Source organism: Centruroides sculpturatus, unplaced genomic scaffold, assembly GCF_000671375.1.
Source record: "Centruroides sculpturatus isolate CEXI.00-Female unplaced genomic scaffold, Cexi_2.0 scaffold281, whole genome shotgun sequence".
Classification (NCBI taxonomy): domain Eukaryota; kingdom Metazoa; phylum Arthropoda; class Arachnida; order Scorpiones; family Buthidae; genus Centruroides; species Centruroides sculpturatus.
Window position 1 is genome coordinate 453760 of NW_019384696.1, and position 27453 is coordinate 481212.

Here is a 27453-nt window from a genome sequence, read left to right on the forward strand (position 1 = left end):
ATATATATACACACACATATTGTAGCTAAAACACAAAATAATTATAGTTTATATGAAATAAATATGTATCAAAAATAAAATTTACATTATTAATATTAATCTTCAAAAGTAATAAAAACAATAAATTAAAAAGCATTTGTCATTTTTTATACAGATGGACTGAAAAAATCTTTTTAATGTGAACCAATACTGTTTAACCAGTAACTTTCAAAAGAATACTCATCATCTTTCACTATTATTTTATCTGAAAACAACACAATATAAACTGATAAAATTCAATGATAAATTTATAATGTGTAAGGCAATATAGATAATTAACTGATTATTTAAGAAATATTTTATATTTTATTATTTTTGAAAATCATACTAAAGTTTGATATATTTTATAATTTAAGGTTCTTATTTTATTTACATATCCAACATGGTAAATCTATAAAAAGCAATAACAGAAATTGGTCTTCATCATAAAGTCATCATTCATTTTATTAAATTATGCATTTCTAAAAACTATTAGTCTTCATCATTAAACTCAAATAAGTTACAGTATTACATTTAATATAATCATAAGATAATTTACTATTACTTATAAGTGCAATATTTTATAATATAGTTTATTATTAAATATTTACATATATTGAAGATTTCTAAAAATGACAATTAATTTTTGAACTATTTAATCTAAAAACAATAAATTCTAGAAACAAGATCTAGTAATAATTTCTTAAAAAATGCAATTTGTATTGTTGAAACGTGTGTAAAAGTTACAAAATAGATTTAATCTGAAATCATCTTTCTACCACAATATGATAAAAATTTCAATAACTATAACAGCTACATTTTATTTATGTCAAATTTGATTAGAGCAATTGATTAAATAACTGGTAACTAATAATTTAAAATTCTAATAAATAAAAATAATCAATCATAAAACAAAAGGAAATGTAGCTTAAAATTATGCAAAGCAAATTAATAATACAACAAATAATAATAAATAGTTTTAAAAATAGACAGGTGATATTTAAATCAATCAACATCACAGATGCTGTTACATTTACATATGGCAATAAGGATTTAACTTTGACACAAGTAGTGCATAAAATGTTCTTTTCTTTCTTTGTTTTTAGATTTTGAATTTTTCTGGCAACATACTCAATGTCCTCTTTTGATTGTACCATTTTTTTTTCTATACAAAGTCTGCTTCTACTTAAACATTTTATTTCAGTGAGTAAGATCAATGTAATTTAACATACTGTATTAGACATTTTAAAGATAAATTACAAAACCATTATTATTTTGTTCCTAATTTCAAAGCAATACTTTTCATAAAACATTGTATAAGATAAATACTTAATTGCATTAACATATTAAAAAAATATAAGTGTAAAAAAAATCCAAAAGTAATGCTATTTTTTGTATAATAAACTATTTAAAATTACTACAAAAATTCTACAGAATTTAATCTCAACTCTTTATGAATCATGTAACATTTACATGTTATATGATTCTGCTACTTGTTTAGATAAAAATAGTATCATGATATATTTTTAATGCATAAAATTAAATAGATTTAGATATTAAATAAAACTGATTTATCATCAAAACATTTTTTTTCTTCAAAAGATATAAAGCAACTGATATTCACAGTAGAATTTGTAGGAATAATACCATTAATGTTTGCAAAACTAGTAAGTTCTTAATAATAATGAATAAAATATACAAATTTAAAAACATGAAACAGTAACAGGTAATTTTATTTTTACCATTAAATATTTCAGACCAATAAATATAAATATTATATTTAATGGTCTATATCTAATCATGAAATTAGCCTTGTTACAGCCTGACAAATAATCCAGCAGTTTGTTTGACATTAGTAATTAAATCAGATTGATGTATATGTTATTATAAATATAAATATAACCATTAAACAATGATAAGTACAAAATGAACTTAGTGTATGAGATTACAGTAGTAAACTATTTTCATATGTTAAAAATATAAGTTACAAATTATTTACAGAGAACTTTAGAAAATTGCATCAAAACCTGGAGTTCATTCATATCATTAAACAACACTGGAGCAAAACAGCAAAACTCAATATTTTTAACAGAATTCTTTTTCCAGTAGTTTTAAAAATTATTTTCCAGTAAAAAATGGGAAAAAGTTTTTCAGACTCCAAAATTCATTTCTCATTCAAAATGTCAGCATTTTCTTTTTTAGAATGTTAGATTTATTTAATACAACACCAATATTCTGTGAGATAAGTTCAAAGTTCTAATGAATGGCAGAAAAAGATTTCCTAGCAGAAATGATTGATATCTAACATTTCAGATTATAAAGGATAAAAAAAAATATACAATTTAAATTCAAATTGTAATTAAAATTATAACATTTTAAAATTAATTTTTAAGCTGAAATATGATAAATTTAATATAAATAGAACTAGTCTGAAAATATTATACATAAATTCATTCTTTTCATATAATAAAGATGCTTATCAACTTTATTATTTTCATTTATTAAATTAAAAAGCATAAAATTAAATAGTAATTAATTAAATTTAAAAAATATGCAAATAAAATAGTTATATAATACATAATTATATATCAATGATTATAAATTTTGTTTAAACTAAAATTAAAAAAGATAGAAAATATTTAAAATATATTAGTCACCCAAAATAATTTAATACAAATATATTACCTGAAACATGAAATGCCAATACATTTTCAAGAAGGCAGAAATCCAAAAAGATAATTAGATTAATAAATTATATTTGAGTTAATAATAAAATTATTGAAATAGATTATTAATTTTTAATACATATTTAATAATTTCAAATTTTTAATTTTTAAAAACTATGATTAAAGTTAAATTTTATTATAAAAAATAAATTTAACACTTAAGTGATTGTGAGAATTATTGATGGCATTCTATTATAATAAATATGTTTTATTATTACACTTTAAAACTATTCTACTAACTTCAAAATTTTCATATACAGTATATACATTTTTTACTAAATCTGATAGATATTTTTGTAATAATATAAATTCAAATTATTGCGTTTATAGTTTTTATCCAAGATATCAATAAATCTTGGTTATGATCAAATTATACTAAATATTTAAATCAAGCCATTTAAAATTAAAAAACAATAAAAGTAATAAACTTATTTTTATAATATTTTGATTTCAGACTTCCAAGATCAAATGAATGAAAACATTTGAATTAACTATTTCTGACTTTTCTGTTGACTATGAAAATCAAACAGTTTTAAGAATATCTATGTAATTCTTAAAGCTGTTCAAATCCAAAAGAATGAATTAAATTTGTTCCAAATGTAGAGCTGAAGCAATTCTTAAAAGAGAAAAAATTTCTCTAAGTAAATAAAATTTTGATTCCTGAATTAAGCATTCTGTTTTGAGTATTGACATCATATCTTTATATCTTGAAATTTTTACAGCATATTTATCAATAATTGTGCATTTACTATTTTAAGTAAAAGTGTTACATTTACTATACAGTATATATGAAAAAATTATATATATGAACTACTTCTTGAAACAAAAATTTTATTCTACTTAACACTGTTAAACATTTGCATACCCATCATGAACGTATAGTGCTCAGGTTTAATGATTTATATATACTCTTCTGTAGCAGATTTTCTATACAGGACAGTATGTAAAAGTTAGAATATTTTTTCAGAAAACAGCATTTGTTGAGTTTTATGGTTAATGTAAAACTCAACAAATGCTGTTTTCTGAAAAAATATTCTAACTTTTAATAGAGTAAAATTTCTCTAACTCAAAGCTTCAAGTTAAGAACGATTCGAGTTAAAGAAAAATAGAGTAAAAACTGCCAATTCTGAATAGATTTGTATTTTTACTTCTCTTGCACTATATAAAGAATTTTTAATAGTTTTTCTTTTTTTTAAATAGCATGTGTAATGCCTTTCAGCAAAATGTTCAATGTAACTAATGGAATTGAACAGTGTTGCAGATACATCTTGTTGAGATAAAGTGAGAGGACCTCTCACTTTGGACTGGAACATTGTCTGCAAATGGGTCTTGGACAGTAGATACAACTGTCTGAAAATTTCATGGAAATCTGATAATTAGGATCACTTTGGACAGAATAAATATTTAAATTTGAGTTGGGGAAGTTGAAATTAACATAAATCAATATCAGGGACCATGGAAAACTTCAACTTTGGAGAAAATTTGAATTAAGAAATTCAAGCTGGAGACATTAAATCCCTATGCTATTCCATTGAGATTCACCAAGTGCTTCGTTTTCTTCAAGTTAAAGATGTTTGAGTTACAGAATTTTTACTGTAATTTACATGAATATTTTTATATTCAGTTAAATTTTGAAACAAATATTATATACATTAATTTATTAGTTAATATGAAATTATATTTGTTTAATTTTGAATATATGACAAAATATTGTTGACTTTTTATGTTAAAATGTCAGAAATTTAGCTATTATTTCTAATAGTAACTTCAAATTTTTGGAGGACATTTTTTTTATTTTAATTTATTATATAAATTATTTTCAATAATTAATTTATGTATATATAAAATAGTAACAAATTGATAAAATTAATATAAGAATTTCTTTGTCGCAATAATATTTTACAGTNAAAATTAATATAAGAATTTCTTTGTCGCAATAATATTTTACAGTAAGCACAATCACTTAAGTATTAAATATAATTAATGTAAATAAGCACTTAAATTAGTGCAACAAAAAGGGGATGGAAAAAGATATTTTTTTGCCAGCACTATAGCAAATTTTTATTTATATAATATTTTCACATGCTACTACCATGCAATTGTGCAATATTTAAAAATAATAATAATAATCATAATAATAAATAATAATATTTTAAATAAAATTATACAGACAATAATATCAATGCTTTAACAACAAAATAACTCATGCATGAATAAGAGAATTTAACTAAATTGATATTACAAGTTTAATAATATAAATTAAAACTTTATTGCTAGTATGAAGGCTGTGTATTTAAATACAATGCTATTTTATTAAGGTGCATCTAAAATAAAATCCTAAACTAAATTTTCAGAATTAATAATCAGTTAACATAAGGAAGAGACAGAAATAGAGATGATCAGTATCTGATCCAGAACAGTCAAGAAATATAAAATAAAGGTTTTATTAATTTTGCTGGCCAGTGCTCATTCTACTTGCAATAAATTTTACAAGCATAAAATTTTTTAAAATCTTATCCCCAGTTTTGAGTAATTGATACCAGACAATTATAATAAACAGCTGGTACACTGGGGACCTACATGAATAATGTCCATGTCTCGCACATTTTGATGTTGAGAATGATGGGATGATGGGGAGTGATCAGGTTGTGGCTGAGGCTGAGGCTGTTGGGGTGGGAGCTGCAGCTGAGTATTGTCATGGGAGCTGTGCAAGGTCTGGATCACACACTGATCATTAGAGTAGTGGGATATGATGTCGGTGACCTTTCGTGGATCCTCCTGAAAAAAGTTAGCGCACACAATCTAATGCAAGTGAATTTATATGGATAAACCACCCAAATCACATGCATAAATTAAATTAAATAATTAATTTATATGTTTAACTGAGATTTGTGAAACATTATCTTGTATCATATTTAAATTAAAAACTTAAAAATATGCTCATTCAATATAAATTATTATTTAAAATTTCACAATTTTACATACATCTATACACAATTTATGTATACTACATAAATACATATTTATATATAAATAAGAGAGTTGTCAGAAAAAATTATAATTTATATTTATCAATATAATTCTTTATCATACTAATTATATGAAAAGGTAAAGTTCTGAAAAAAATTCAAAAATTTAAATTGTTCTTATTTATTATATCTGATTTTACTGTTTTTATTACTACATTGTTTAGAATTTTATCTTAAAACAAATATATTCAAACAATATAATGAAAATAAACTAATCAAACTACTATTACAATTAATCAAAATGGACTATTAAATGCTGTAAACAGTTTTTTAAAGTTAAAAACAAATTATCTCATTCAATTTATCATCTCATACATGAATTAAAAACATAATAATTGAAACAGAATATTCCAACATATGTATAGTTAACAGAAAACCATTTTCAGACTATAGGGAGAATTTCAATATCCTGTATATTGATCATATATATGTAAATATTTTTACATATAAATATATATTTTATTTCTTTTAAAAATAAACTAGTATAAAGGCCATCTTCAAGCTTCATAGAATCAAATTATTGAACTACTTAACAGCTTTCAGCAGAATATATTATAAAATGTGAATCAAGCTGAAAGTTAAAACATTCCAAAAATAAAATATTTTAAATTTACATTATTTTTAAAAAAAAGCAATGAATTAATTAAAATAAAATTTAAAATAAATACATGTAAATAAACATGAATAAATATATAATATTATAAATGAATAATAAATTGAACAAAACTTTCCAAGTAAATATTGGTATAGCTTAGAATGCATTTATTTGGAAAGCTTCATTCAACTTGTTATCTGTATAAACCAGTATGGTGGATTTGGTAAACAAAAAGTCTGACTCTGACTCTGGCAAATTTGCAATGTGCAACTCCAATTTTAACCTTACCCTTTTTTAAAATGTCATATTACAATTTCTTTTGTAAGAGAGATACCACCAAATATCCGAATATTTTAATGTAAAATTTCTCTATAAAAAGTCGTACTAAAATTGTTGATGCAAATCGAAAAATGGATATAATGAACTTACCTTGAAAAAACTCAAGTACATAAAGAAACACACTACATCTTAATTGCCAAAAAAATTCCACTTTTGTTAGTTAATTATGAAAAATTGATTTAAATTTAATTATTTTCAAGAAAAAAACTTAAATACAATAAAATGAAAAAAATAACAATTTGATGAATGACATACAGTCGACCCCCCTATAACGTACGTTCCTATAACGACAATTCCTATAACGTAGCGAAAAAATTGTAGCAACTTTCGTAAAACGTACCTCCTATAACGTCGTTTCGCGACAAGATTGATAGAGTCTGGACCAATAGTGGATGAGCAGCCGAACTACTTTCCTCCGACCCTGCGCCACGCTACGGAGCGGCTAAATTGAGTTTGCTATCGTCTGTTTAGTATTATATATAAATTATATATAAATTAGGTACTGTACATATAATTATATATTAATTATATATAAATTAGGTACTGTATATATAATTATATATTAACTTAATTTATTGTAACTTTATTATAATTATATATATGCTTTCTGCCGCCTGGCAACACGCTACGGAGATTTTAGGCTAGTAAGTTGAGTTTATTATCGTCTGCACAGTATGTAAATTAGGTACCGTAAGTCTAATACAGCACTAATTTTATACATTTCTTGTGAAAGAAACACTTCTTATTCAACGTCCATAAAAATTATTTATATTAATGATGTCTCCAAAGGTCAAGTTATTTTTCCGCCAAAAATTCGTTATCAGAAATTGCGGCCGTCGTTTCGCGTGCTGTTCCGCGATGAAAACCAGCTTTAAGCAACGGCGTAGTCGAACGGTGTAAGTAATCCTACAATTTTTTGTTTATAGCATAGTTTATACAGATTATTCCCAAAAAATTATACGTATTTTGGAAATGTTGAGTGGAATTAGTCTAGAATCGGTTAATTTTATAGAAGAAAACCTTTCGAACAGCCTTAGTCCGTAAAGTTCACACCTATCGGGCTGCGATTGGCTCATGTATTTAGTCATTCCTACAACGTAATTTTCGGTTAGCGTGGAACGTATCTAAGCGTTATAGGGGGGTCTACTGTAATAAATTGGTCCATAAATTAGTTTCTCCCACTCTAGCTCCAACAGGAATAGTTAATTTCCTATTGACAGTTAACTAAACTGAAGTATACAGTAGAATTTTAAAATAAGAGATTTGGAAAAAAAATCAATCATCTTGAACCGAAGATGCAATCAGCCCCAAGAACTTAAACTAGTGAATAATAAGCTGAAACAATCCTATTAATTACATTTTGCAGTTTTCTCATCCTCTTTTAGTTTGTTGCAGTTAGATTCTGATCTGGATTTTATTTTTTTCATCATTTTTTATTGAGTTTTTTAAGACTAAATTATGTTATTGAAGCTATAATAGTCACGAACAACTCAAAACCAATAGAAGGGCAGTAAAAAATTAATTAGTCAAATTGCTCAAAAAAACAATTAATATCCAAAGTAAAACATCTGAGATGTAAAAAAATATAAGGACCTTGAATAAGTTCTCACTGTTTTCCAACAGATGGCATTACCAGAACCACGTGTGTTTATTTTTAGATGGTGATGCATCTGTAAGGAAGTACAATAAGCGACCTTGAAATTCAGTATATATCATTTCACCGAAGTGTAAACAACTTATTTTTTCATTGTGTTAAACATGTCTAGTTTCATGCCAAAAAAAGAGTATTTGCGGGGAATTTTATTGCACTATTTTATTCAAAAAAAATCTGCAGCTGAAGCACACAGAATTTTTGTTGAGACTTACGGCGACCATGCTCTGTCGGAAACAACATGCAGAGATTGGTTTAGACGCTTCAAAAATAATGATTTTGATGTTGAAGATAAAGAACGATCTGGTGCACCAAAAAAGTTTGAAGATAAGGAATTAGAGGCATTACTTCATGAAGACTCATGTCACGCTAGCTGAACTTGCAGAATCATTAGGAGTTGATCACACAACAGTTTCGAAACGTTTAAAAGGATTAGGAATGATTCAAAAGCAAGGACATTGGGTGCCATACGAGTTGAAGCCGAGAGATGTCGAACGGCGTCTTTTCACATGTGAACAGCTGCTTCAACGGCAGAAAAGGAAAGGTTTTCTGCATCGTATCGTGACAGGTGATGAAAAATGGATACACTACGATAACCCTAAGCTTAGAAAATCGTGGGGTAAGCCTGGTCATGCATCAACATCGTCAGCAAGGCCGAATATCCATGGTTCGAAGCTTCTGCTCTGCATTTGGTGGGATCAGCTAGGTGTAGTTTATTACGAGCTGCTCAAACCAAACAAAAACATCACGGGAGATCGCTATCGATCACAATTGATGCATTTGAGCCAAGCATTGAAGGAAAAACGGCCGCTATATGAGCAGAGACACGACAAAGTGATTTTGCAACATGACAATGCTCGGCCACATGTTGCACAACCGGTGAAAACGTACTTGAAAACGCTTAAATGGGAAGTCCTACCCCACCCGCCGTATTCACCAGACATCGCCCCTTCTGATTATCACTTGTTTTGATTGATGGCACATGGCCTGGCTGAGCAGCACTTTCGTTCTTATGAAGATGCCAAAAAATGGGTTGATTCTTGGATAGCCTCAATAGACGTGTCATTTTTCCGACGTGGAATTCAAATGCTGCCAGAACGACGGGAGAAAGTAGTGGCTAGTGATGGACAATACTTTCAGTGACGTGTTTATTACGACTTTTTTTAAATAAAGTGTTAATTTTCACAAAAAAACAGCAAGAACTTATTCAAGGTCCTTATATATTGTGCCATGTAAAAATTATGGCACTCAAATTAAAGTAAAATTTTTCTTGGGAGCTTCTCTTTAGTAAAGATAAGCTTGGTGATTTGAAGAGATACTGTAAGTGTTTACTTTCCAAGTGTGATCCCATGACTAACTACAAGTGTTCAGTGGTTTTATCCACTCAGCCACTGGTGGACCTTAAACTAATAAAAACTATTTTCTGAAAGTATAGAGCATGTCATATGAGATGTGCATAACATTTTGCTGTAAAATGGCCTTTATGAGTTAATATCATTTTGATATCTAAATTTATTGAAGTGTCTATTTTCTAAAAAAATTTCTTTAGATTCTAATTAATTAAAAAGTATTTTTCTTACTTCCCATTTTACCAATAATAAACTTCGGGCTCAGAATCAAAAGAATTTTACTGACTCCAACCAAAAAGTCAGACTCAAACTTCACAACACTGATATAAACTACAAGTACTATACATTTACTTGTTATATATTTATGATTTAAACATCCTGCCTGTTTCCTTTTCACAGTAAACTCATTTCTCAAAGCTTGTTTGCTCAGTCAATGCCATTGTAACCCTCTTCTCTGTTTATTCCTTCAATCTATTTTCTATATTCTTTCTTGTTAATTGTACATAACATTTCTTACCCTCCCTACTATCTATAGCAGGGAGGGTAAGAAATAATCCAACTTTACTGGCAAAACCTAGGGTTCCACTAATAAAATCTGAGTGTAGTGATATATGAATGTGCCAATGCAGATTTGGGATGATGAGATTCAATAGTTCTAATCTTGGATTGAGTCCTCTTAGGACATTCTATACATGTGCTAGAGTTACATACATCTTTATAAACAGTGGAGACCAATTTATCCATAATGGAACAACTCAAAATCATGATATAATGTTTGGCATGTAATGAAAACTTTATGTAATGGTTTTCATTACATAAATCTAGAAAATCATTTAAAAAATAACCTTAAAAAGTAACTAACGTATAAATAATAATACAGTCATAAAATATGCTTTAATTCATCAATACCTGTACCACAAACCTATTTAATATAATGTTGGGAGCAGCCAGTTAGACATCCAAATGGTACAGTACATATTCCAATACTGTGAGGGACACTCAGTCAGACAATTGTGAAGGGGTTAATTAATTAATATTTTATCATTGTAGTGTGTTGAAGTGCAATAGTACAGTATACAAGCTGGCATATTAGTCAAAGATTATTAGTTTTGCACAGCATTTATTTTGTGATACTTTTTCATATAAAAATATAGTGGAAACTGTATAAATTTATAGTGCTTTCTGTATTGTGTGTACAATATATTTCAAATTAAAATACCACATACTGTTGGCTGACACCAAAAAGATGGCTACCAATGAAGATACAAATCCAGGCACTAGCACTATTTAAAATATTGATAGAAAAGAAGTTTAATTTAATCCTTCACATTAATTGTCAGTTTGAACTAAGTAATAATATTTGCTCTCCATTATTAATCCGTTTTTCTTCTTCTATGTCTATGATATATACGTGTATTAAAAATTGTCAGGGTTCCAACATTTTTTACTAAGGTGAAAAGGGTTCCACAAAATAAAGTTGGGAACCACTGCTCTAGAGATACCACATACACTCAGATCTATCTCTAACTTGTTCTCTTCTTTCTCATTTTTCAATGAATCAAATAAGATGATATTCCTTTTATACATCATTCTTTTCCTGATCATCTTTTCTAATCTCTCATAAAAATCTCTCCAATTTTTTAACATATGGACCAGAACTCATTTTCCATTCTCCCAGGTTACCTCTACCTCATCCTGCACCTTGTCACCTATCCCTTTTCTTGATATCTTGCACCATCCTCCTGAACATTTCTGTGGATACTTCATGTTATCCTGCTTTCACATCCAGGTATTTCCAACTCATCTTTCAAAATTTGCCAATTAAGAGAGATTAATAGCCTTTCTACCAACACTTCAAACACTGATGATCTATGCTTCCATGGATTGTTAGAGTTGTACATAAACACAAAGATCCAAGAAACTACCCAAAAATTCAGTGACAAAAGTATATAATTCAATCTCATGCTAATTATAAATAATAAGTATATTATTCATGTATTTCTGGTAAATTAAGTTCCTGTACTTCCTCAATAATTTATTTCTATATCAAGAATATACAATTTGAAAATGTCAAATGTATCTTTTACAATATAATCATTTTAAATGGTAAACATTACATTATGATTTCAACACTACAATATGCTGCAGTTATCAATTTGAATAGTCATACTAAATTAGAAATAAAATTATTTTTCATTGTAATAGTTGTTATATTTAAAATATTGACTTAGCTAAATAATAATATGAATAAAAATAAATAATTTTACTTTCAGTTTTTTTATTATTAAAAATATTAATATTTATTATGATTTATTTATTATATTAATATTTGTAAATGTCTAATTTTGACACTAACATTATGCATGATGAAACTACCCAGTACATATTGAATATTAATATTAAGTAATTCAAATATAGAATTAAAAACAAACATATTGAATGAATAATTTAACTTACAAGTTAGTTTATACTATAAACATTTTTATCTAACAAAATTATTGCCTATCTTGAATAGCTGGAAAGGATCATTTGCTATAATTTTGCTGGATTAAAAAAAGACTTCTGCTAGAAATTAAGTTAGACTTGAATGTATTCAAATTTTCATGGATTATTATAAAATAAAAAATTAATAATAATAATAATAATAACAAATAATAAATACATTCCACTAGTACCATAATAGCAATACATAATTTATGGTCTTATTAAAGAAAGCTATTTTAAACATATAATAAGTAAATGTAGATATTTAAAGAAAAAATAAACTATTGATTTCAATAATTAAATTTAAATATCATATTTTCTGACACTCACTCATTTATGTATACAATATGTATGTATACATATATATAAATTATAAATAAAATACACATATGCATTATGCTCATGCATATATAATTCTATGCAGTAAATAACTTATAAGATAATAATTAATAACACAATCTATTTTTTATACATACATATTAATTATTAAAATATTTCAAAATAAAATATATTGACTAATCATGAATGAAACACTACAAAAAGAATTAAAATTATATACAATATATATACTACAAAAATATTTTTGTTTTAGAAAGGTATCTTATAAATCATTTACTAAATTATCTAATATAATAGTCTCAAAAAGATAAAATTACTAAATTATATTTTAATATCTCACAAGAATCTTATATAAAGTTTTTGTATTAAATAGAGGCAAGCAAATTTCCCCAATGATATTAAAACTTTATAATTGATATGAATCTTAGTAAATTTTTCATCATTACTAAGGTAAAAAATTAAATCAAAAACTGAATATATGATTTAACTTGATATGTTTCACCTTATGATTTAAAAAATTTGTACTGTATTAGAAATCTTAAATGTTTTTTGTTATCATTATTATTAAATTACTGTTCTGTCATTGTTTCCAACTTAAAAAGTTTTAAATTTGAATTTTACATGTATTTTAATTCTATTTCTAATTCTGAAATCTGAACATATTTAACTATATCTGAAGACTACTCATTGAAGGCAAAAAGTATTTGTACTTGTAAAATTTTTTAATTTTATTATAAAGTTAGAATTGTTTTGTGACTATTATATTAGATTAGTTAGACAACAGTACAATATTAAAAATTAGATTAATTAAATTTATATAAAATATTTTAAAATATTTTCAATTTTATTCATTTTAAATATATCATCAATTACACTAATATATATATATTATATTATATTACATTATATTAATAAACATTTTACAATTATAAATTAATAAAATTCACTCCATTTTTATTTATTAACATATACAAATATATTTTCTAATATTCATGTTTAATTTTGTTATTTCATTCTCATTATTTATATTTAAAATAATTGAAAATATAAGTTGAACTAAGGTTTTTAATGCTTTGCAATATAATATGATGAACATTTTATTGTGGTAAACATGGCTTGAGTCAAAGCTATTAGTGTTAAAAAACAGAAATTTGATTTCATTAATCTAGTAGTATTTATGATTAAATGTTGGAAATGTTAAAAAAGTTCACTTTAGCATAACAGAATAAGATAACCCAAAACAATGTACAGTCAACCCCCCCTATAACATGGGTTCATATAATGCGAATTTGTATATCACGGCGAAAAAATTGCAACCATATTCATATAAAGACGCTAAAAGAGACTCGTAAAATGCCGTAAAATGCCATCGCCAACTTGTGTCGCGACAGGATTGGTCGAATCTGGACCAATAGTGGACGAGCAGCCGAACTACTTACACGCTACTGAGAGTTTAGGCAGGTAAGTTGAGTTTACTATCGTCTATACAGTACATAAATTAGGTACTGTAAGTCTAATACAGTACTGTAATTTTACACATTTCTTGTGAAAAAAACATTTCTTATTCAACGGCCATAAAAATTATTTCTATTAATGATGTCTCCAAAGTTCAGCGAATTTTTCACAGAAAAATAACTTATCAGAAAACGCGTCCACCATTCGGTGCACTGCTCCGAACGGTAAGCTTGTTTTCATAGACTCTACAGTGCTTGCTGCTTTTGCCAAGCAACAGAATATCGAAATCTTCTGGGATCAAGCATCGATCATCAAGGCTACAAGATCCAGGCAAGCCGTGAAACATCTAGAAAAACTAGAAATTCACAAGGCATAGTTGCACACAAATTGCATTAATCATAGGGATGCTGATGGATTGTCATCGGCATGGAAATCCTTCTACAATGAGTTGACGTAGTTTATATAAGCGGAAAGATTAAAATAATTTTACTGGATATATATATTTTATTTTGTTTCTTTATTTCATTTTAATTAACTTGTATAATTTTTGTGATTATTTAAGCTTGTTAAATGTTAACATATATTTATGTAACCGCTTTTTGAATTTTTATTTTACGTAATTTCAAAATGATAACTGAGGATGATCACTTAAAGCGTTTGAAAGCGTTTTTAAAATATTAAAAAACGATTTGCTGGATTGTTTAAAGGTTTTGGTTTTTATTTAAGCAATGGCGTCATCGAACAGTGCACACTAGGTAAGTAATTCTACAATTTTTTGTTTATACCATAGTTTATACAGATTATTCCCACAAAATTATACACGTTTTGGAAATGTTGAGTCAAATTAATCTAGAATCGATTAATTTTATGGAAGAAAACCTTTCAAACAGCCGCAGTCCGTAAACTGCACACGTGCCGGGCTGTGATTGGCTCATGTATTTAAGGATTCCTACAATGTGAAATTCTTATAAAGTGGAACGTATCTACTGCATTATAGGGGGGTCGACTGTATTTATATTAATAAAGTCTTCAAACCTATTTTTAGTTGAAAGTCCTTGACAAATATTTTTCTAATATTAAAAATTTTATAAGCAATAATAAAAGTATGTTACACTATTATAATATGATCCTCTAGAGAAAAAGAATTATCAATAATGAGTTTAAAAATATTGAAATGTAAGCTAAATCAATGGATATTGATAATTAGTTCAGTAATTATTTTATTTATAGTATGACTAGTAAACTTTGCCCTACTTGCTTTGCTCATTTGCCTGACAAGCTTTGACCTCTTATTCCTAATACAGAGTGTGTCCATAACAAAAAGTTTGTGACAATTCATTGATTCCTGATTTCCTGATACTGACATATTTATTTATTTATTTACCTTTTTCTTGTGACAGAAAAATGTTTTTGACAATTTTAAGCTAAGTATTTTATATATGTAGAGTAAATAACTTTTATAAGATTTCTAAAATTAATTAAAAATTAAAACAAAATTAAATTCTGTTTTCTTTAATAGCATATGAAGTATTTATAAACATAGTATTTTACCTTTTTTTAAATTCTGGAAATTAATAAAATTAATATTATTAAAGATAAATAATATTACATATTAACAAACATATCTGTTTTTTGTTACATAATCTCCAAAACTATCAGATTTAAAATAATTTTTGATATTTAATATAAAGTTTTGAAGAAGAAAAGCATAATAATAATGTTTGCCTTTTATCATTGTTAAATTTAATAGTTGAAAATCAAAATTCAGAGATTCAAAAGTTTCCAATTTTACTAGAATTGAAAAATAATTTCTATAAATGTTAACTTCATTTTATTACTATTATTATTACTTAATAAAATACTTTTATTCTTATAGCACAATAAGCTTTTATCAATTTTCAANAAAAGTGAAATATAGGGACACACACGTCCATTTTTATATATATATATATATATATATATATATATCATTTTGTTAAAAAAATAATTAGATTATACACCTTATATTCTTAATGTAGTACAATAAAACCTGTGTAGATTGGAATTGCATGATATCTAACAATTTTTTGTTTTGGTACTTTCTAGGTTTTACTATTTTTCTTTTTTTTTTATCTCTGCATTACACCCAATAATCGTCACATGTTCAATAAATGTAAAAAAATGTACTACTAGGCTTAATCCAAAGTGATTCCAACTGAAAATGGAAGTATTTGAATGCAAGAACTGAGAACTACTCAATTGAGAGAAGTTCTCATTGTTGCAAAGAACTTGTGCTAAGTATTCAAATTCTTTTTGGTGTTGTTCTTATGAGCTCATGTGACAGCAAACAAGACAAATCAAGAACCAAAAACTATCATCTTGCTGTTGTTAGAAATTCTAATCACTTACAATAATACAGAGACTTAGGCACATTTTAATGTTTTTCTATTAATGTTAAGTGATTGCTTAAGTGTCTAAGCAATTATTTGGGACTACTTGGACTGGAGCACAAATTTATGCAAAATTTTATTTATGCAGCACTTGCTGACACAGAACATCTGTGTAAAACAAGACTATAAGTATACTGTATCTCATTACAAATATTAGCAGGATCATCCTTACAATCTGAAGCATTATGCTTTTGAAGGGCTCCCTTTAAAAATACTAGAATCCAAACAGATAAACTTGCATATATAAAGATAATCAGAAAAAAATTATTATTTTAACCAATCTGTTTAAACACACATATTGTAATACTGCAAAATATAAAATACAAAACTGAACTAAACTGTGTTACAACAGCTAATTTGGAACCAGGATGGTTTTGGTGGACCATAACTTAATTAATGCATTAAGTGCTATTGCTGTGTTTTTGGCTATCAGAACAAATGTCTGCTACCTTTATTTAAGTTGTTTTTTATTTTATGGGGACCCTGATTAATAAAGCACAAAATACTTAATATTTTAAATTAGAAATAATGTAACTGTCATTGGTTGCCAGAGAATAAAGACAACACCTGTATTCAATAAAACAAAAGGATATATTTACTATGAATTGAACTCCCAACTTGGCTTATTAATTGCTGTGCAGTTTAATATTTTCATATCTCAAATAGGTAATAAAACTTCAAATTCTTGTACCAAAGCACCAAGCATCTTTGCATGAACCTGATATTTATCATTGTAATTTTTATTGAGTACAATTAATTTGGTTTTTTACTTTTTCTCAAAATTAACTTTATTGGTAGCCCCTACATCTACAGAGTTCAGGTTAGTACCTCATATGTCTTTGCATAAGTATGGCCTGAAAATTGACCAACAAAAATTTAGAAACGTGCTGACCAATATTTTTTTATTAAGAAATTTTGTTCATATCCATTTTATTAAAAAAAAAAAAAAAACCTACTAATAAATGTTTGATTCATTCTTAACATATACTACTAATGTTTTAAAAATTTAACATTTTCAAATAACAACAATTAAAAACAAACAAAGAAAAATAATATTGAAAATTAAAAATTCATATATATATAAGAATCGATTAATTTTATGGAANTGTGTGTGTGATTGTGTGTGTATGTGTATATATATATATATATATATATTATATAAATCAAATAATGATAATGGTAAATAAAAATATATATTTATTAGTATTGACATATTTTTAATATAAAAACTGAAACACGCAAAACTAATATTCAAACATTAATAAAAATCATATTAGGAAAAATAATATAAAATAAACTTGAAACTGTTGACAGAGTCACAAGTATTAAATAAATTAAGCATTTTTTGAGATTTTATAATCTCACTTTCAAATATATACTACATTCAACATTAATATTCTGACAATACAAACAGAACAACTATATAAGCTTAAAAATTTTTGAACTAAATCTTTTCTGCTTGGTTTGATTCAAAAGTTTATAAGCACATGCAGTTCTGTTTAAATCTCAGAATATTAACATTGAATGTAGTAGATCTGAAGATTAGATTGTAAAATCTCAAAAAGTGCTTATCTAATAAATAGTTGTGACTCCTTCAACAGTTTTAAGATTTTTTTCTTTTTGAAGTGTATACATGGAGTGTTTCTGTTTCATATTAATAAAATCAAATAAATAAATAAATATTTCTAATAATGATAAACTAACATGTATTAACTACAGAAATGCTTGAATAATAAAAAAATAAACCAAATCAAAGGTACAACTTAATCAACTTTATGAATTCTTAAATATTTGAGTTTGTTTGTTATTACAAGAAATAATACAGAATCATATAGTATGGAGTCATGGAATATAGTGTAGAATAAAAAATAAGATATTTAATATGAGAAAAAAGCATACTCAAATTCTAAATTTAATAATTATTTCATTGATAGAATCATTTATTGCATTATATAGTAGACTCTGTTTATTGTAATCATGAATATCAACATCAGTTGTTTAATGTTATCAAAATTAGCATATTCAAAAACTTGTAAGTTAAAATATACTCATAAAACTTCACTTGTTGTAATCAGAATTGAGATTAGTGTTTCTTTAGATGATAAACAGATATAAAAAAACCTTATTTTCAAACTAGCAAACAATTTTAATGTATAGACAAACATTTCTAGCTTATTAATAAACCACCATCAAGTCAATGTTTTTATATTTTCTATTGTTAAAATGTATTTGAGTTCTAACACAATTTTCTTTTTTAAATGCATTTTCAAACTTATTTTTAACAGTCTCAACATGTGGTTAATAACATGGAATCATGGTGTGATACAAAAAACATTAAAAAAAATGAATGTTTTTGAACCCCTTCTGGACTCTGCATCAGGTTCTTAACCATTCCTAGATGGATATTCAATTATGGGATGACATTTAAATAAGGTTCCAAGTGTGTTATTATCATTAATTCGGTGTGGTGAGTAGTTATTTAATATGGAATCATTATCAGTCTGAACCAGAGTGTCAATGTAACATGTTAATCATTATTTGCTTACATTACATAGTTTAAATTTCTGGAATTTCTTCAATTATACATTAGCTGTTATTAAAAACAGAGGTAAACAATAATGAATGAATTACATATTAATTATTAAATCTTTTCAAGTCCTATATTTTTAACTGTTTTAACATGTCAATTAATGTCAGAATGAATAGTCAGAATTTTGCTACTACTATACTTTTATTTACTTCTGTTGCTTAATACTAAAGGTATGAATAAGTTCCAAAGTTATTACAATAAACAGATTCTATTGTATATATTTTCTTATTGGGTTATTAATTATCTATTTGAATTTTTTTTTAGAAATATTTGAAAATATATTTTAAAAATTAATTTTTTATTAAGTAATAAATATTTATCAGATTTATGAGAATCTACTAGATTAATCAGAAAATAAACAAACTAAAAACAATTAGAGGATGGAAAATTGATCTATTAAATGCAAGATCTGATAAATAAGCACCCACTAAATCAAGGAAATAATACATTATTTTTATAAGTAAATCAAAGGAATATTTTTACATTCAATTTGGTTCAAATATGATTTTGCCTTAAAATAACAATTATTATTTGAACAAATTAAAAGATATTTAAAAACATTTGTTACTGAATAACATTTTATTATTTAAATTCATGTTTATTTGTATCAATTTTTAAAAAAATAATTTTTTTCCCCAAAGAGAGTTTAAATGACTAAAGATGTTTCATAAATTAAATCACCACATATTCAGTTATTTATTTTCATCTAAACTAGTCTATAACTTTTTTTCAGTTCAAATAAAAATATTCTATATCAACTTTTTGCTCGAGTAATTGTTAAATATTAATCTACTGATGAAATATCAATGTAATTTGATTAATTAACTAAAATCAGGGTTACTGAATCAGGGTTATAAAATATTAATAAATAAATGTTAACTGTTTTTATTTCTACTTCATATTAATGAACTGTAAATTTTTAAGAAATGTTAATAATGCTAAACTAGCTTTTAACTTAAAATTTATATCAATTTCAGAATTCAAAATAATAAATCTAAAATTAAAAATGATATATATTAAACTATTTTTAATATAAAAAATTATGTAAACAGTAAAAAAATAGAATAATGTGATGCAACAATTTTTGTTTTTTTTTGTAATTTTTATTCTAAATATTTCATTTATTTTCAAATTATTCACATAAAATATTATTATTTATTAGAAAATGAATATTTGTATATATTGTCAGAATACTTTTCAAACATCATTAAAAATTATCTATTATAAATGATATTAAATAAAATTTTTATTAAAACAATCTAAAAAAATACACATTTAAATTTAAATAAAACATTTACATTTATTAATGCAAAGCACACACATTATATTAAGATTTAAATTTTATTAAATTGTTAAAAATATTTAAAGCGTTCCAGCAGAAAATTAATTTAAATAAAAAGCTTGACAGAAAATACTTTAATAAAATTAATTTTCATTAAGAGAAATTTGAAATATTAATGCAATATTTATGTAAATAAAAGTGCTACTTATTTGAAATTATATTAAAAGACAGAAATTATAAAATGCATTTAACTAATGAATCTAAGAACACAGCAGTCAAGCCCAACAGTTACTTACTGTTACAGGAGAAATACGAGTAGTATGGGTAGCAGTGGCAGAGGCAGTAGCTAGGTTGTGATGAGTTTCTCCATCCATCATTTCATTCTGTACTTTATAACCCCCACTTTCCTCCATTATGTGGACCAGATGGGAGGAAACAGCAAAGACAAATGGCAAGCACGCAAGCACACACTCACACATTAAGCAACATTAAAAGTTAAAATGCTCATATATATAATTTTAAAGCATGCATTATTAAAAATCTTTATTATTAGTTTTAAATTTTAGTTGCTTCTATTAGTTTGTAATTTTTTCATATTTCACAAAAATACTGATGTTAATTATAATTAAAATCCATTAAGCAATAGACATTTCTTTCATACTTTACTCTCAACTTCTTGACAAATGCTTCTGAGNTTAAAAAAAATTTAATAATTAGTATTTTTTAAATTCTGATAATTTTATTAAGAAATTAAAGACTAAACTTGACATTACAAAGGCAGCAGAATATTAGGAGAAGTAGCAAAAGTAATGAAAGAATAATACTGATATTTAACTTATTTATTATATATTATATATAATATGATTGTGTTTAAGTGTAATATTACATATGCTTTAGTTATTTATATATATGAATTATAGTGTTTATCTCAGGGCTGCAGAGTCAGTAAAAAAAAAAAAAATACCTGACTCTGACTCCTGATAATTTTAGTAGGCTGACACAATCTCTGACAAAATTAAATATCAAGTCATTTTATGGGGGCAGAGAAGTTAAAGCTCCAACTCTGAACTCTGAAAGGAGCCCGGGGCATTTACTCAAGTACTTTTATAGTTAGTATTTTTAATATTTAACTTATATTAATATTTATTTGTATAAAAAAAATTAATTTTTAACAAATATTTAATAAGAAGAGAAAGGGGGGTGATAAAATTCTACATCTACATATCTTTATTCTACAGCATTTGCACTTCAATTTCACCCTTCCAGAAAAGTTAGTGCAACTAAAAAGTGTGCAATCTAGCTACTTCAGTCCCTTGTTCAGGAAAGAAAAATATATACTCTAATCAATTAGTCTGGCTTATTCATAAAAATAGAGTACTTATTTACAGGGATAATAAAGGAATGATTCAAAAATATTCAAAATCAATTGGGTCAAAATAATTTAACTACTAAACACAAATGCTACAAAGAAAACTACATATTTAATAAATTAAATTGCTGCATTTTTTAAATTTAAAATAAATTTTCTTTCATTTAAATAAAAAAACTAATTAAATTTAAAATGTCTGAGTCGGAGTCGACATATTTTGTCTGACTCCAACTTCTTTGGCCAGAAATTCTTCCCAACTCTGACTCCACAGCCCTGGTTTATCTGATATATTTTGTTAAATATCATACAAAATAACATTAAAATTTTTGTAATAAAATACTTTACTGTTTTACTATAGTACTGAGAGTAACACACTAATTAATCAAAGATCAAAAACATTAGAGTTTACAATAGAATATCCTGGAATTTCTTTTAAGGTTCAGTTGGTTGCTATTTTTGATAATATATTCCAGGCTTGCAGAGTTTGTACACTAAGATAACAATTTATATTAACATTTAAAAAATGTAATGCAATATTTCCCAATTTTAAGAAAGATTGTAACAGTCAATCAAGAATACAGTTCCTTTAGAAATTTTAATGAATAAGAAAGACTAATATCAATAAATAAATAATGTTATATGCCTTACAGTTAAGTACAGAATTATATTAAATTATTTTCAGTTTGAGATTTTTATCTAAAGAATAAACTTAAAATATTTCAATGTCTAAATTTAGTAATACAGTGGTACCTTGGTTAATGATGGCCTTAGATAATGATGTACTTGGTTAACGACAAGTGACTGTAAGAAAAAATATCTCAGATAATGACACTTGATTTGATTAATGTTTCCATTTATCTGTTGACACAGAGATATTTTTATCCTGCATGACAGCAAAGCTCTATACAATCTTGCACACAGCCATGCATGGGAGGACATTGTTGAACAGAAAACAGCCATGCAGCATAGCAGTAAAGCTCAGATATGTTTGACCCATCAGAACCAGCTGTTTATGTTTTCTGATAATTGTGTCTTTCCTTGTTGTGTACTGTGCTTTATTTTATGTGGTTATAAATGCAGTTTATGATGAAAATGAGTTTTTAAACACTTATTTTTTATGTGTTTATTCATATAGATCAAGAGTCAGCAACTTTTCAGCGATATTGTGCCAAACCTAAGTTATAGAGTTATTCCAGGTGCTGATATGATTCTACCAATTTTGTTATATATTATCAAAATTGGTCTTGCTATAATGGACTTAAAAATACATAATTTTGAAGTCAAGTTGTCAATTGAATTATGTTCTTACATGTGAAGCATATGCACAAAATGTAGATGGAGAGACAGAGCATAAACCATGCACTGTAATATAAATATATAAGCAAGAGATTCATTTTTAATCTATCACAACTTATACAAAACTATGGCTTCATTTAAATGTGTAATTAATAATTAAAATATAATTTTTACTGCATCTCTATTCAATCAGAGTGCCACTGAAAACCATCCTGAGTGCCATAGGTATGCAAACCCTAGACATGTTTTTCACAAGTCCATCTGATAAAAAGCTCTGAGGTGAGCCCAATTGTCCTTCTGGTGAAGATCGATAATTAAAAACTGCTTCATGACCTATTCATTTTATTGATGTTAATTTTTTTGTAGCAAATATAAATGAATAAATGATATGTACCACATTTTTATGACATTTTAAATAAGTTTTATCTGCATATTTGATATGTACTATGTTGTGGGGAGGAGCTGGAACAAATTATTCGATTTCCAATTATATCTTACAGGAAATTGTGCCTTGGATAATGACAATAATCCTGGAATGGATTACTATTGTTAACTAAGGTACCACTGTTTTTTATTTTAAATCACATATCTGAGACAGATAAATCTCTCATTTAAATCAATTACAATGTAGTCTGCAGATAAGGAATAGGCATGTAATTAAACAATCACTTTATTTAAGTAAATAAGCCATAAAAAAACAAAAAAAATTAATTATTTTTAAAAAATATTCAATAAGGAACAAAAAAATTATCAAATGAAAATAATATATTTCAATTTGATGGTACTACTATCTGAATACATAGTTCTAATAATAAGTTGTACCTAATAAAAATTTAGAAATGTGGAATGAATACGTATCTAGGCTGACAAGGCATTCAACATTTTGCTGGACTGTTTGTCATTTTGTTTTATTTAGATCTTTTGTCCAGCACATCTAGCATTTATGCAATTATTGTAAATCTACAAGACTTCACAATATCCATCTAACACCACCTCAATGATTCATCATTCTGGAATTTTGTGACAACGGACAGTTAAAGAATGAAATGCAAGTGAAACTGAGGTTAATAATAGATAGGTAAAAATATTTACACATTTCAAAAGTCAGAATATTCTATTTGCAAATATTTCTCATATAGTAAATTATTTTTGACTTTATATGGATCAAATGCACCAACAAAGAGGATATTTTCAATAATAAATAACTTTTGGACAGATGAAAAAAATTAGTTAAATATGCATATTCTAAAATTCCAATGCCAAGTACAATTTTTCACCAAATCAGGTAAATAAATATTGACTTATTAAATTTGGTTTCCTATTACAATTATTTTTGTATTAAATATGTATAGATGTTGATTGGTTTGTCCAATATTGAAATAGTAAAAAAAAAAATCTAGTCAGCCTATGAATATCTGAGAGATACCTACAATAGTGGTAACTGATAAATAATCAGTCACATTTCATGAATAATTTTTTCAATAGTATATCCTGTAAAAGTATAATATGAAATTTTGGACTATATTTGATAATATAAAACTATGGCATAAGATATATGGAAAATAAAAATCTATATTGAAACAAATTCTAATAAAAGAAAAAAATGAATAAAGAGAAAAGGCTGAAATAATCTTTTTTTTTTCCAGAGATAATGAAAAATGGGCATAATAATTATATATGATCATTTTTTACATTTTTCCTTTAAGATAATAAATTTCATGATAGATTACTCTAACACCTTGTTGAACTAAACTTGTCTGTAAATTTTAATTATGCAAAAAAAAAGTACTTTTTTCTAATATTTCAAAAATAATGCTATAGATATATTTTTTATTTTAAAAATGAAAAGTTTGTATACAGTAGAACCCAAATTAATTGAGGTTCCATATTATCCAAGGCAAATCTGTAGATGAATACACTATTTTTTCTTATTGGGCTGCAAAAACTTGTAGACCTATAAATTTCCACTGTTGTCTATCTTTTCTTAATATTGAGAATGGAGTTAGATAAATGAAAGACAAGACTAGACATGAAAAGCTTATAGGCAAGAGGCCTTGATTAATTATGTATGAACTTCTAGTGCAAACTGAAAGTTCATACATAGTTAATTGTTATTTCAATTCAAAAATTTCCCCTGAAAGGAGTTAAACAGATGACTAGCATGACTCTGTTGCTAGCAAAAAAAGTAAGATGTACAGGGGCAAACTACTACTAATTTGATATGGAGAGCATATTCAAGGTGAACCAAAAATAGGTGGACACTAGGTGGAATAGGGTTTGTGTTAGGATAAGATTATAACAATGGTGTATATTTAACTTGGTTATAGTTATGGTTGAAAAATTATATCATATGCATTTCAAGAAATTAATATACAAAGATATGTTTGTTGAAGCATGAAGTGGTGAAATGTAGACTTCAAAGTTGTGTAAATTGTGATGGAAAGCAGTTCAAGCACCTGTACTGATAAAATTGTATTGTATTGTATTAGTAAATATAATTGTATATGTAATCTCAAAATTTATATTTATATGTAATCTCAATAAATGGTATCATTTATCATTTATTGTCCATCTACTTTTGATTCACCCTGTATTTTAAATTAAATAAATTAAAAATTGCAGCCTGGTATTGTGAGAATGTCACAACGATTGCTTGTCTTATAATTTATAAAAGCTTTCCTGTGAATGTACCATGTATGTAAATACTGTAGTACTTTTAACCTTGGCTGTATGAAGTGATTTTTTAAAATCCTTTCTGCCCTGTGGAAACTAAGAAGGCCTTTTCTCCACACCCATCGTGGGTTCAGCCAAATCCACAATAAGAGTGGTCAGATGATGAAAGAATCTTTCATATCTGTCAACAAAAATAATGCTGAGGTGACTGCAGAATATTGTGGAAAAGAAGAGAGGAACCACTATAAAACAAAAATTCTAAAGGACTTTAAAAAGTTCTTTAGAATTTATTTATTTATTATTATTTAGTATACAGTCACATGATTTATTTAGTATATAGTACATAATTTGCAAAAAAAATAATCAAAATGAATAGAAAAAATATAAATTATAATTATAATCAAATAATAAAGAGCGAGGATCACATAATGAGAAACTGTATTACGAAAAGTATGATATACAGATGACTTTTTGTCATCTTCAATACAATTGATAACAAATACTCTAATTGCATATTAATTAAATCCAAAATGTATTGAAAAAGAAAATGCCATTTTCTAATTTAACATCATAAGAAACTAGTTAGTATTTCTATAAAAAATTCAACATCCACTACAACAATAACAAAACCTCACTATAGCATTATCATCTTTATACTGAAAAGTCAGTTGTAGTGTCTTTTAATAAATGACTGATAAAGATTTGATAAACTGTAATTGTAAACTATACTGTAAACTATTAGGCCAATCCAATGGGATGCTAAAATTTTGTTTAATTCATCTAATTGCTGTTTAGAAAAGGCTAACCAAAAATTTATTTTACTAGTTCCTATAACTTAAAAGTTATTTAATTAATTCTGAATGGGAGTGCTGTAATGGAAGAAACAATGCAATGAAACAAAAAATTAAAAAATTAATTTTGATAAATTTTTCAGCCAGCTGAAAAATATTACAATGAAGCAGTTTGTCATAAGGTTTCACAAAGAAGAGTTCATCACACTTTCAAGATTATTTTATGATCAACGGAGGGATTTTTGGAAAAAATGTTGGAGAAAAAATAGTCTTATTTTTTCAAGTTTAATCCAAATTTAAATATATTACATTCCACTTTCAGCCTGTATAGCCTATTTCTGGCTGATATCTGAAATTGAAACTATCACTATTTCATGAACCATACCATATTTACTTATCAAAATTTTTAGGATTTTGATAAATTCACTTCCTGTCATTTTAAAAGTGTGTATTATGGGTAGTCTGTGTCACCCTTTATATATTTCTTATAAAGTTTATCAGCCAAGCAGCCCGAAAAATCATCTGGTTTGTGAATTTTATTTTGAATTAAATATTAATGATTTTGCAACATATGTATCAACAATACTTCAAATAATGCATGCATTAAAAAAATTAAAATTAATTGAATAAGATTTATTTTTTCTAGTATTTTAAAGCAACTAACATTATTTAAATTTGTAAAATGTCCTATATCTATATATAAATAAGAATCCAAACAATTATTCGATAATGTTTTTTGAACAGTCCAATTCTTTATTGGCTATAATTGATTATTAATGTAGTTTTATACAGAACATTTTTAAAGTGTTCCTTATAAAAAAAATATGAAACACAAGTTTAATTATCACTAATGATAAATAAGACAGTTTGAATAAATGTTTTTGTTGCTACTTATACCCATTTATAGTTTCTACAATTTGATTGGTTCTAGTTAAAAGCAATGTACAGAAACAAATAAATATCAACTATTTTTACTTTTCAAAATTAAAATAATTTTTTGTAATTGATTTATAAATGCAAAAATCATAATTTACTTTA

At 25.8% G+C, this 27453-nt stretch overlaps 1 protein-coding gene across 1 annotated transcript in view; it reads right to left on the bottom strand.

The window, feature by feature from the left end:
• Positions 1-27453, bottom strand: part of LOC111627451 (DNA-binding protein RFX2-like) — a 138219-nt gene that overhangs the window by 51475 nt on the left and 59291 nt on the right. Inside the window, exons 6-7 of the mRNA XM_023371020.1 lie at positions 20583-20693; positions 5325-5522 (exon numbers count right to left, since the gene is read on the bottom strand). Of these exons, the coding sequence (XP_023226788.1) occupies positions 5325-5522; positions 20583-20693 (309 nt within the window). The remainder of the gene's footprint in view (positions 1-5324; positions 5523-20582; positions 20694-27453) is intronic.